The following is a 12,085-nucleotide window of genomic DNA, read 5'->3' on the forward strand; positions in this document are numbered from 1 at the left end:
AAATCATGTAGTGGCATAGATGTAAGCTAATATAGTTGCAAAGGTGGAAGGAAATTCAAAACAGAACTGTTGGTTAGCTGCAAGTTTTAAAATATTTACTTTTTCCTTTCAAAAATATTTAGATCATAATTGGAGACAGAACATCATGTCATCAAAACCAAGAAGTGTATCCTGCTATCTTCTACTGTTATTTTTGTCCCTTTTACCTCACTGTATACCAAAGATGACAAATTCTCTGTCTTACATTTGCTTAACACTTTTCCAGAGAGATTTTGGTAGCTATTTTGAAACTATTCCATTTGGGAAATAATTCACACAGTAACCTTATATTCCAAAGGCTAAATATATTCAGAGTCTCCAATCACTACTGGGAGGCAGATGAAGTTGCTCTCAACAAAAGCCTAATGCAACAAAACTACTAATTTAACTTAAAACATTTTTGTGCATTCCGCTTTAACTCCACACGTGAAGGACTGCGGTACACAAAAAGCTGAGCTTAAGGTGCCCTTTCCTGCTGGATATTACAAACGCTAGCTTTGCCTATTAATTTCCTCTAGAGAATTAAATCTCAGAGATTAATAATAGCTATTTAAAAGGTGGAGCTAAGGCTTCAGGATTTAAGAACATCTTAATGAAGTTTTATTCCATATCAAAAGTGTTTCAATAAAGCTTACAAAACCCTTTCCCCCTCAGTTTTGACAACCTGGCTTACGACCATAAAATAATTAGTTACCTGTTTCTGGATTCCAAACATAAGCCTTTCCATCTTCACTTCCAGAAAACAGGAATGTGCCACATGGTGTTAAGGTGCTGTGAATCTTTTCTCTGTAATTTGTGGCACCTATGTATTTCTTTGTAGCCAAGCTAAAGACAAAGAAGAGTTTGCAAATGTAGCAGATACAGAAAAAATTAGATTGTCTATTCTGAAAGTATCAGTCCCCCTCTCTATTCCTCAATAAAATCAGTATACCTTGCATCCCAAATAGATATGCAAGCACACACCTTTTCCAGAGTGCAGTGTTTAACCTTTCTTTTCCCTGGCTTTCATAATGCACCTGAAATTATAGATGAAAGTGTACATCCTTGTCTTTTAGTAGAAAATGGAAATACTCAGATCTAGAGAATGAATACAGATGTAGTAATTTGCATTTTCTTGTTCCTGGGCTTTGCAAAGAATGGGGAAATTGGCACTATTACTCCAAGCTCTGCCAGAAAAGTTTTCGTTATGCTTCCTGAGCTTGATTACATCCCAGTAGTGCTTAAGTTTATCCAGCAGCTCTATTTAGCTCTTCAGACTGATGTCTCCTTTGTTGGAAAACCAGCAGTAGAATCAACAAATTCCAGACATCAATATTGACTTCCTATTAACATTAATATTTTTAATATTATTGTGCTACTTAGGTATCCTAATCTTTTTTTTCAGTGAAACACTACCGGCCAGCATAGTAATAATGACCTTCTAATGAACTACCATCAAACAGTTTGTAGGCATCAAGGAAGAGAGAAACTGCAAAAGGATTTAGAGAAGCATAAACCAGGTTTTAAGACGCTATCTCAAAAATGAGGTACAGCTTGGAAAGAGATATGAAAGTTCAAAATGGAGACTAAGACAACAGTAACACTATGGTGGAGAATTCAAGGCAAGAAGAACGGCAATAGACCACAATGGCCCTCAAAGACAGCAGACAGTAATTTTTAAAACGTGTTACAGCAGACATGATGGAGGTATATTAGGAGAAGTGCAATGCAGTTAATATGACAAGAAAATTATTTTTCATAATATTCTAAATTAATATACCTTAGATATAATTCTATTTGGCAAGCAAGAGAAAAGGATGCTTTAATGATCACAGCGCAAGACCATATTAGCCCAAATAAAAGTTTTAGCTACATGAATAAGAAAGATAGTATCTCTGAGTTGTCATGCAGAAGAGCTCTGCAAGATGTAAAGCTAACCTGCATATGAAACCCTAAGGAGAGGTCTGAACCAAAAGCAAATCCCTGATCACATACCTGAGTGACAGGACAACAGCATTATCCAAACATATCACAAAAGCAAGTTGACAGAGGAAAGTTAAGAACAACTAGATGTCAATCTAAGTGAATTGTGTTGATCTGTGACCTCCACCCCCTCTTTTCTCATGCAGGGAATGAACAGTTAATGCTGACATGTAAAATTATCACTGCTGGGTATCTAACCCTGTGGTTTATTGATAGACTTAAGCCAATGTAACTATGGGCTGCAGTCAAAGCAGCAGTCCTGCTGCTGTCCTCTCCACCCTTATTTTCCCAGGCTCTCCCTCACTTCTCTAGTGTTTGGGCAGCTATCAGATGAGTTAGATCAGATAGTGAAAAAAATGAAAATTAATCATTTGTATTTGTAGGCTGATTTTTAGTCGGATCAGTTCACTGACCTGACTTACCCTGCATCAAAAGATCCCTAGAGCTGATAAAAAGAAATGCTAGGAATACATGGCCAGAAGTGTGGGAGATAGGAGGAGATGGCGTGACCTATGGATAAACTGGCTTAATAATTGTGAAATTGCACACCATATTAACCCCTTCTTAAAGATTAATATGCATGTCCATTTTTCTCTCTCAAATTAAAACTCTGCACTTTTAATGCATGGTAGTGTTAGAAGAACACTATCTGCTTCAAAAACGATGGGTTCCCTCTGTTAATCCACCATTTCATGCTCCGATTGAGTGGATAGTTTAGCCTGTTTCATGTAGAACACCAGGGACATCTGATTTTCTGCATGGTGATGCAAGGAAGGCAACCCATAAAATTAAGGATGATCATTTATAAAAAGTGTTCATATCTTCAACGTGACTTTCCAGAAAAGAACGTTTAGGTGCATCTTATCAACGTCTCTAATTGATAGGACTAAGATTCCTCTCCGTTTCACCCAGTGAAATGACAAGTGGGAATGGACAAAAACTGAAATATAGGAAATTTTGTTTAAAATTAAGAAAAAAACACTTCTTTTACTTTGAGGGTGAATACTAGAACGTGCGCTCACAGAAGTTGTAGAATATCTTGAAGATTGGAGAGTCAAAACCCAACTGAGTAACATGCCCTCATGTTTTGATTATTGGGGTTGGACTGGCCAATCTCCAACATCAACAACTCAAGTGATTCTGTGATCCCCCTTGTTTTTTATTGCAGCTTATTATTAAAGAATCATGTTCACAACTTAAAATGAGAAAATCATCAAAAACTAGGTAAAAAATATCTCACCACCTGCCTAATATACCATAATATATACATCACTGCATATTTCAGTATTTATGATGACAATCTTCATTCCATTTTATCATCAAATTACTCTTCTCGGAGTCTTAACAATGAGAAGCTAAAGCAAAGAAATATTATCATTTCAAAGTTATCTGCATGCCCAGATTGCATTTTTAAAAGTGAATTCAACCTTTAGGAGACTAATATCTTTTCCTTCATGCCACCTTAAGCTCCCAAGTAATCTAGTAATTTTTGGATATTCTATTCTAAAAAGACTTACCCAATATCACACAAAAAGTCTGTAATAATGCGGTGTTTTGAAACCATTTCCTAACCCTAATATTGCTATCCTTGATTCTGAGGACATCTTTCTTCTCCAAAACTACACATTTAATAGTTTTATGGCAGTTTATTTCCCCAAGCAAATATTAAAACAAAAACGAAATACACACTTGTCACCAAAAATGTACCTACATTCTGAGATCCATGATTCTCAGAGTACTGTCTTTGGTGTGGATTAATAAACGCCTTCCATTTGGATGCACCTCCAAATGATTTATTGGTGTTCCTTTAATATCATTTTCTTTTATTTCCTACAGAAAGAAGGAAAAGAAAGTTAAAAAAACCCCAAACCAACTTTATGTTTTAAAATTCAAGTTTTTACACATTATTATTCATTTTTCTCTTGCATTACTCTCTTTCTGCCCAGTGCATTCTATTTGGTTAAGGAAAAAGTTTGTTCCTATATTAAGGCATTTCATCCTAGGCAGTCAGCTTTTCACAACCACAAGGCAGATTCCAGTGTGACTCTGAACTTCTGAAAGACAGTTGATGATAGAAATGCTGACTGAACATTAGGCCTCTAAGGTATGAACAAAGGTGATTTGTAAAGCCTGTGGTCTATTTTATTGTTGTCTCTAGAAAATGAACGTAATGCATTAGCATTTATCTGTTAATACAATGTTATTAAACCTCAAGCATTTTCATGTTTTTATACAAAAAAATTGAACTTGCAAAACAATTTGAAAATTTTAAGTCAGTGAATCACAGCATGTTCTATCAGCTTTTGTACTGTTGTTTAAAGAAAATACACCTTTTCAGTTAAACAAAAGTTAATGTATAAAAAAATTTGAATTCAAGTCATATTACTAGATTTGGAACAGTTCAAATAAAAATTACCATGCAAGTTTAAGAAACCTGTATACCTTATTAATCCTCCAGTGTTGAAACAGGTTTTGAGAACTACTTTTGACAGATGCATCCCAAACTATTATCAGTCCTGAACTATCTCCTGAGAACATGTGGAGCCCTGTGAAATAACATCTTATAAGTAGAACATCAACACACAAAAGAACAAATACAGAAAATGATGTATGAACAACAAACAACTTTTTTCTATTTTTTTTTTTTTTTGAACAGGAGAACACCAATTCTTTCCTCTCTTTTGCTATGATACACTTATGGCAAATACATTTTGCTCATACTGCATGACTTAATTTGATATCATAAATTTGGATTTAGCACGTAAGTTGGATACTGAGGTGCTGAATATTCTTTTAAGTTTCATTTTTACTCATATTCTAGAACCAGCAAAAAAAGAGCATTTATAGCTCAATGAGCTTCACGATAGCCTAATGCTTACCTATACACTACTGAGATCATTTTAAACAAGAACAAATATTGTTTTCCAACAGTTGTCTTAAATTAAGCACAAATACTTATTCTTTATCAAAATGCAACTCTTTTCTCCTCATAGTACCTACACCACTCAATACCTCCAAAAATGAACCACCAAATTACCAATGGTGTTACTAATACCAGAAAAAGTCAAACACTTCCAAGTATCTTATTCATTCACCCACCTTCAATTCTTCCCACCCTCCACTAGTGCATGTTAGTACATGTCTCTCACTCGTTAACTGGTAGATTCACAGATGAAAGCATTATTCACAGTAGTCAAATCTCTGTCCTTTTCTCTCAGTTTTCCACATTCTCTGTCAATGTTGAAAAGTTCATCACCTTCCCAATTCTTCAGTCCAGCATTAAAATTCTCGGAATCTAACTACTGCTACCCTCATTTTCTTTATCTTTGTACTGAGTTGATAAATTTGAATGACAATATGGTGGAGCTGTCTTTGCTACTGCTACGATCATGCAATCCCCTGTTCTGAAGTTCTGTTTTGAGAGTTCTCTAGAAGCTGGTTTCAGATTTACTACTTCTCCTTTTAAGTTAGTACATAATTCTTCCACCTAATTCTTTAACTAAACCTGCCGTTTCTCCAGCTTACCTCTCTACACTAACGGCTAGGCTTTTCACCTGCATCCTGATCCACTTGTCTCCTATGAGCAATAGCTCATATAAAGCTCATGCTTTATATTCTGCAAATTTTTGCTGCAATACATACAAAACATTAGCTTACTAACAATAGCTAGTTATAGGGACACCATGACCAAAACCTGCCTAGTCATCATTGCCTCATCACTACAAATTTATTTGCCTGTCCTTGCTACACTTACTGTTTCTGATTACTCTCAATTTGTATCAGGGACTATGCGTCCCTTTGTGTTTGTCCAAATAAGCCATCATGCTAACATATTAATTGCAATCACCGCTAAAACTACTCTATTTTATTCCAGCATTTCACATTGCCTCTATGAAATAAAGCAAACTAGTAACACTTAAGTTGGCCTTCAACTGAAAAGATGACTATTTGAAAACGTAAGACTAAGTACATACCTTCTGCATCAAAACAAAGTGTGTTGATGAAGCTTCTGTGACCATTAAGCTCCTGTAGCAGTTGCCCATGGATTTCTGTCACATTTGCATTCCAGATTCTAATCACCGAGTCATAACATCCTGTCACGACCAACAAGTCAGCAGTTGGGTGGTACTTTGCGGTGTAAACAAATGAAGGATGAGGGAAAACTCTCACTGCAGATGCTGCCTGCATTTCTATTTTCCACATTCTAAAAGGAAAGGATGTTAGGATATCTACTGTATAAAGCAATCACATACAGTTATAACTGATGGCATACTTTGTCCTAGTGGTTCTATAGGCAAATGCTTGCAAACACTTAACATCACCTGTTTATCCTACCAATTTCTTCCACCTATATTTAATACTTTAATATGGTACCTTTACTTTAAGGTACCTTTTTTTTTTTTTTAAGATATTTATTTAAGATACCTTTACTACTTTACATAGTACTCTGTCTTCAAAGTAAATTCACGACTACTTACTAATTGAATGGACATTTTGCTCATTTTAAAATATCAAGAATTCCATGAAATTGTTTGGTTTCTTTCTTTCAGGAGTTATAAGCAAATTAAGACCTTCTAGGGGTATCACACTTTTTTTTTTTTTAAGTAGAACAAAAAAAACCCATAAAGAAACATTTAAGACCACTGACTATAAATAAAACCCCAGAAAGTTTTAAAAGAACAATTACCTACCACACAGTGATTACAATCTCAAGGATGTTTTCTTCACATAAATTCAGTTCTTACTATTCATCTACTTCCTATCCTTCACCACCCATAGCCGTCAGATCAGATTTTTCTTAGGAACTGTTTTTTGTTTGATGCTATACATTTTATTAGTGAGCCTTCCCCAAAGATGAGTCCATAAAGAATGGAAGGGTACCTGGATCATGAAATACAGGTGGGCAGCGCATTATAGAGAGCGCTCCATTACAATATGGAATTTAGTTGTTCAAGTGCCACCCTTCCAGGTGGGGTGACTACTTCTGGTGGCTACTGAAGAATTCTGAACTTACTCTGAGGTAAGTTCATTACAAAATTGCAACCCCTTTAGAGTACAGCGATTAACTTGCAACTTATTAATGTGCAAAGGTCACAAAGAGTCTACCTATCTTTTAGAATGGTTTTGCTCTAACAACATAAAAGTTAATTTATTGCTCACAAATAATGTGGGCCTAAAGACTGGGAAGGCTCAAGGGTAACATACAGAACACTACATAAAGAAGGATTCACTTAAGTTCCCAAATTTCCCTTCAAGTGGCCTTAGAACTCAATCTGAGAGATGATCCAGGTAATAAACTGATAATGACTTCAAAGCAATAGGGTGCCTTTTGGTCCCCATACTTCAATTCTACCATGGCAAAATGCTCTCAATATGAAAGGGAAGAAGAAACTCTTTGCCTAAACTGAGACTTTTTAAGGAGCTTAAGGCAACGGACAATAAATACAGGAACTAACAACTCGTACAGTGACTATGCATAGTACACAGAAAAGGAGACAGACCACTACAGTTTCAGCTTGCTGCCACAAATTCAAGAATTGAGGAACAGCTGGGCCTTCTTATAGGTAACATGACTGAAATTTATACTGACTTCAACATAAAAATCTATTATTTAATCTGCTTCCAAATAAAAATAAAAACATGGCCTAAGCTCTCAAAATATTCTTCTTATTCCTACATACAAACAGCAAAAAAGAGCAAAACAGTTTCACACATATATCATTTAACAATTCTTCTGGCATTTTAATTATGCAACTGCCTGTAGCATTACTGAGTTGCATAACAGAAACAAGAGATAAGGATCTGAAGAGCTAAAAAAAAAGGCCCTATGAAAATCTATGAAGTAGCTCGTAATAAAATTATGCAGTGTCACAGCCATACTTTCATGTTTTTCTACAGTTTTGAGGGTTTTGCTTTTAAACCTTGAACAGATTAGTATTTTAACATTAACAGTGCATTGAAGTACACTTTTAAATTGTAGAGTAAAATGTTACACATTCAGTTTTAGAAATACTAACAAAATTACATTTAAAGCAATTTAAGTTGAATTATTTAACTATGTGTCAAAAACATTACATATATATATAAACACACAGTGTGGCCAATTTATACACATAACTTGAATCTTAAATTTTCAGTTTCCTGCCTTATGTTCAAATTTGCAAACTTAATACTGCATTCATAATACGGCAATTTCACCAAGGACAGAATATTCCAAATGCCTCAGTGACTGCTGGAAATATGAAGTCTTTTGCTAATTTTTTCTGCCCTGTAGATTTAGACGCTACAGTTTCTGGAAAAGCTTTAGTCTCAAATACATATACATTAGAAACTAATATAGTAAATACAGCATAGTGTTTAACTCCATCGTAATTTTTATAATTTATAGGGTAAGGCACACTGCAATCAAATCTTTCATTAAAAAGTTATAGCACAGTGTTTAGTAAGAAATGAAACTGGACCACTTTCTTTCGTGCTTCTGGTGCTATCTGCCAGAACATCATCATACTGACCTGACAGTGCCATCAGAGGATGAAGTAAGAAGGTATTGATTGTCTTTTGACCAACAAAGATCATACACTATGTTAAGATGACCATAAAATTCTCTCAGGAACCGTCCAGAAGGAATTTCATACACTAGTGAAGTTTAAATAGAAAAATAAAAATTCTGTACTTATTTATAATCAATTATATGCAGCTGTGCATTATGTGCAAAGTTTAGTCTAATCTGGGCTGAGTTTCTGCTACCATAAGTCAACTAATTTTCTTCTCATTTTCAGAGAAGATCAATTAGCTGCTAGATATACAATGACAGCAACCATATACTTCCATCTAGTGGCTCATGAAACAGCCTACTTGCTTTAAATTATTAGAACCAAATTAGGATTATAATTTTTTTAAAAAATTTTGACAGCTACCTGAACAATCTTTGAAATAGATTAACATAGAGATCTTTTTATGGGGCTGTGTAATAAAGGAATCTAGACTTACTGTTCCTTGCATTTGAACAGTGTATACTTAAAATAATCTTCTCTCTAGATCTCAACTTTCTTATGCAGGGCTTTAGAATTATGCAGTTGAGGCTACTGTGAAGAAGCAGCCCCAAGTTTGAGTTCCAGCTGAACTGGACTGTGGAAGACAGCAGCCTCCAGCGGTCTGCCTGGAGATGACAGTATTCCATGTATCCAACTTCCATAATAGGTTAGCAGAAAAACTTACACAAAAAGCATGTGGTGGGGGCTGGAAAAGCTATTTCACTTAAAACCTTGTTATCAGAAAATACGTTCCTTACGCAGACTGATTTAGTATTTCAGGTAGACCTCTGCACAGAAATAGTGTGACTTCATACTGTTAAACTGTACATACATTACCATGTATGAAAAGCCAATTCCAGCCGTGTTAACACAGGTAGAGCATTTTCATCAGTGCTCTTTAATGCACAGAACAATTTACATAACTCAATTATAAAACAGAACCTCTAAAAATATTTAAAATGGATCTTTTGCCCTTTATTTTCAAACTACATGAGTTTTAAGAAAAAGACCCAAAACGTATTTTAAACTTACAAACAATGGGATAGCCATTCCTTCCTGCACATGCTGCCGCCAGTGTTTTTCCATCATGAGAGAAACGAATACAGAAACAGCCCATATCTCCACCTCGCAGTGAAAACAGATGCTTGTTCGGTATGCGGCAAACCTAGCTTTTCATGTAAGAATTGGGATTACGCAGTTATTAATATTAACTACCCAATGCTTAAAACACATTCTTAGTTCCTGGCATGCACAAGTTTTAAAAAGCTACTAACGTCTTAAGGGAATTTAAAAGAACAATTCAGCCTTATGAACAAAGACAGTTCTGCTGCATAACTTAGGCCACATCTAGTTTCTATATTCATTTCTACCCCATTATTACAGACAACTAGCAAGTTTTAAAAACCTAAGAACATTTACAACTGAAATAATTTCCTTAAGATTAAGATGTGCTTAATGATGACTTAATAATATAAGCTGTAGAGTTACACTATAAGTCAAGCTTGTTTAAGGAGTTTAAGCCAAACTTTTCATAACTTAATGACTGCAGCGTGAACTCAGAAGACTAACTACAGGCACTCAAACCTTTGGTCTACCAAATCACCTTTAGCATTCCTCATCCATATTTTAATCCCTGATTTTTTTTAAACGTCACTGGAGAGTAAACATTAAAAAATTGCACAGGTATTATAGCCCCCCTTCCTCCCTCCCCAAATATTTACTCTTTTTCACCCAAGGGCTTTTTCTCCGGAACTAAATTCAAAGTTTAAGGGTAACTAAAATATCCAGAGTAGTTATGTGATTATTTAACATAAGCCTGATTTACCTTTATGAATGCAAAAATTAGTATTAACAGATTCATATGCATTTAAAAGTGTACAAACAGATCTACTTATGAAATAATTGAATATATACTGTTCACTTCAGAACAAAGGTAAACACATCTTGTTAGAAACTATATATCCAATTAAGCCTTCTTATGCTTTTTAACCTCTAAAATAAAACATTACAGTATTGAATCAATACAGTTCAGAACAAACTTCTTTTATTTACAGAACGTGTAACTGTGATTCACATACAAAAATTCATATTTCATTCACTTATTGAATAATTCATAATGCTATAAAACATTTTGCAAAAATAACATCATCCGTCTATATTTATGGAAACAGATAAAAATACATCGTGGTTCTTTAAAAAGATAAAACCTAGCCTTAACGGTAAAACAATAATTGAAATGTATAAAAAGGAAATAATACTCTTGAGTGATTATTTATTTTTAAACAAGCACATCTACTTTAATATTCTTAGGCAAACAGACATGCCACATCATACTAACTGTACTGAAACTTTTTCACAAGACAGCACATCACAAAATACATCATCGCTCCTAAAGTTCTTTGATACGGACATGGCCTACTCTAAGAATAAATAAGCTGCCAAATTTTATCTGTATCATGGCAGGCAAATATTCTTAGGATCATATTTCTGTTGGCTTTGATTACACACTTATTTTCAGAATGGAAACTTTCTGAAAAGTAATGAACATTAGCATAAACACACCTTTTAGGTATCCTGTCATTTTTTCTAAGAAAATTTCCATTTTAAGAACAGAATTGTCTATTCTTTACTATTTTATTATTATTATTAGCATACTTTACTGGGAAATAAAATTAAGTCCATCCATATTTAAGTGTTCCTCTTGAAATGATCTGTATAAGGACTACAGTGTGGAATCAAAACCAACGTTCCTTGTCAACGAACCTTTTATTATTCAAATCTTTATAGAACCATGAACTCACACTAACACCACTCTACAGAAAAATGTGAAATTGTTTCATTGACATTCTATATAGTTGCAAAAATATTCCCTTTTTACGATTGCTAATTTCCATTAGCTTCAGTGATCTAGGAGTTAAGATGAAGTCAGCAAGAACATTCTTAAGGTTTTTCAATGAAAGTTCCTTCATAATTCTGTTATACTGCAAAAATATCTTTAACTGAGGGAATAAAAACAAAAAACCAAAAAACCAAAGACAATATTTTCAGTCAAGCTGAAATTTGAGAACTAGTTTCCTGTCTTACTTCCACTACCTGAATAGCCCTACTCTTTCAAATTCCTAGAGAATTCTGGACATAAAAATACCTAACTGTTCTGGGAAAAAATGGTTAAATCAACCATATTTGGTAAGAAGCTAAGCATCCTCTACTATTTCTGAGAGTTCCTTATTTTTTATATTTTTAGTAATTTTTTAAATTTGCTTTAATGAATGACTTGCTTCATAAAATATCTATAATAAAAATAAAATAATAAAAAGATAGTAAATCTTTAAATTATTTTTCTTTAAAAAGCAAATAAAAACACTTCACCTGTCCAGGCAATCTTGTCCATTTAAACGGCTCCTTTTTCTCCTCTGGAAAGGGTTCACATGATTTTTTAGATCCCTCTCTCTGGAGCTCACACAGTGTTGCACTGCTTTGTTCCTGCTGAACAGCTATCATAGAGCGGAAAGAAGGAGCAACCTTATGGCAAACAAAACTAAGTATGAGGA

At 34.4% G+C, this 12,085-nt stretch overlaps 1 protein-coding gene across 3 annotated transcripts in view; it reads right to left on the reverse strand.

Annotated features, from left to right (window-relative positions):
• The window catches only part of AHI1 (Abelson helper integration site 1), a 98,125-nt gene that overhangs the window by 64,650 nt on the left and 21,390 nt on the right, over positions 1–12,085 (reverse strand). For all 3 annotated transcript variants that reach the window (XM_075087697.1, XM_075087696.1, XM_075087698.1), the window contains exons 10-16: positions 11,904–12,056; positions 9,567–9,699; positions 8,514–8,637; positions 5,976–6,205; positions 4,444–4,547; positions 3,713–3,831; positions 734–864 (exon numbers count right to left, since the gene is read on the reverse strand). In XM_075087697.1, the coding sequence (XP_074943798.1) occupies positions 734–864; positions 3,713–3,831; positions 4,444–4,547; positions 5,976–6,205; positions 8,514–8,637; positions 9,567–9,699; positions 11,904–12,056 (994 nt within the window). The remainder of the gene's footprint in view (positions 1–733; positions 865–3,712; positions 3,832–4,443; positions 4,548–5,975; positions 6,206–8,513; positions 8,638–9,566; positions 9,700–11,903; positions 12,057–12,085) is intronic.

Source organism: Phalacrocorax aristotelis, chromosome 3 (assembly GCF_949628215.1).
Source record: "Phalacrocorax aristotelis chromosome 3, bGulAri2.1, whole genome shotgun sequence".
Taxonomy (NCBI): domain Eukaryota; kingdom Metazoa; phylum Chordata; class Aves; order Suliformes; family Phalacrocoracidae; genus Phalacrocorax; species Phalacrocorax aristotelis.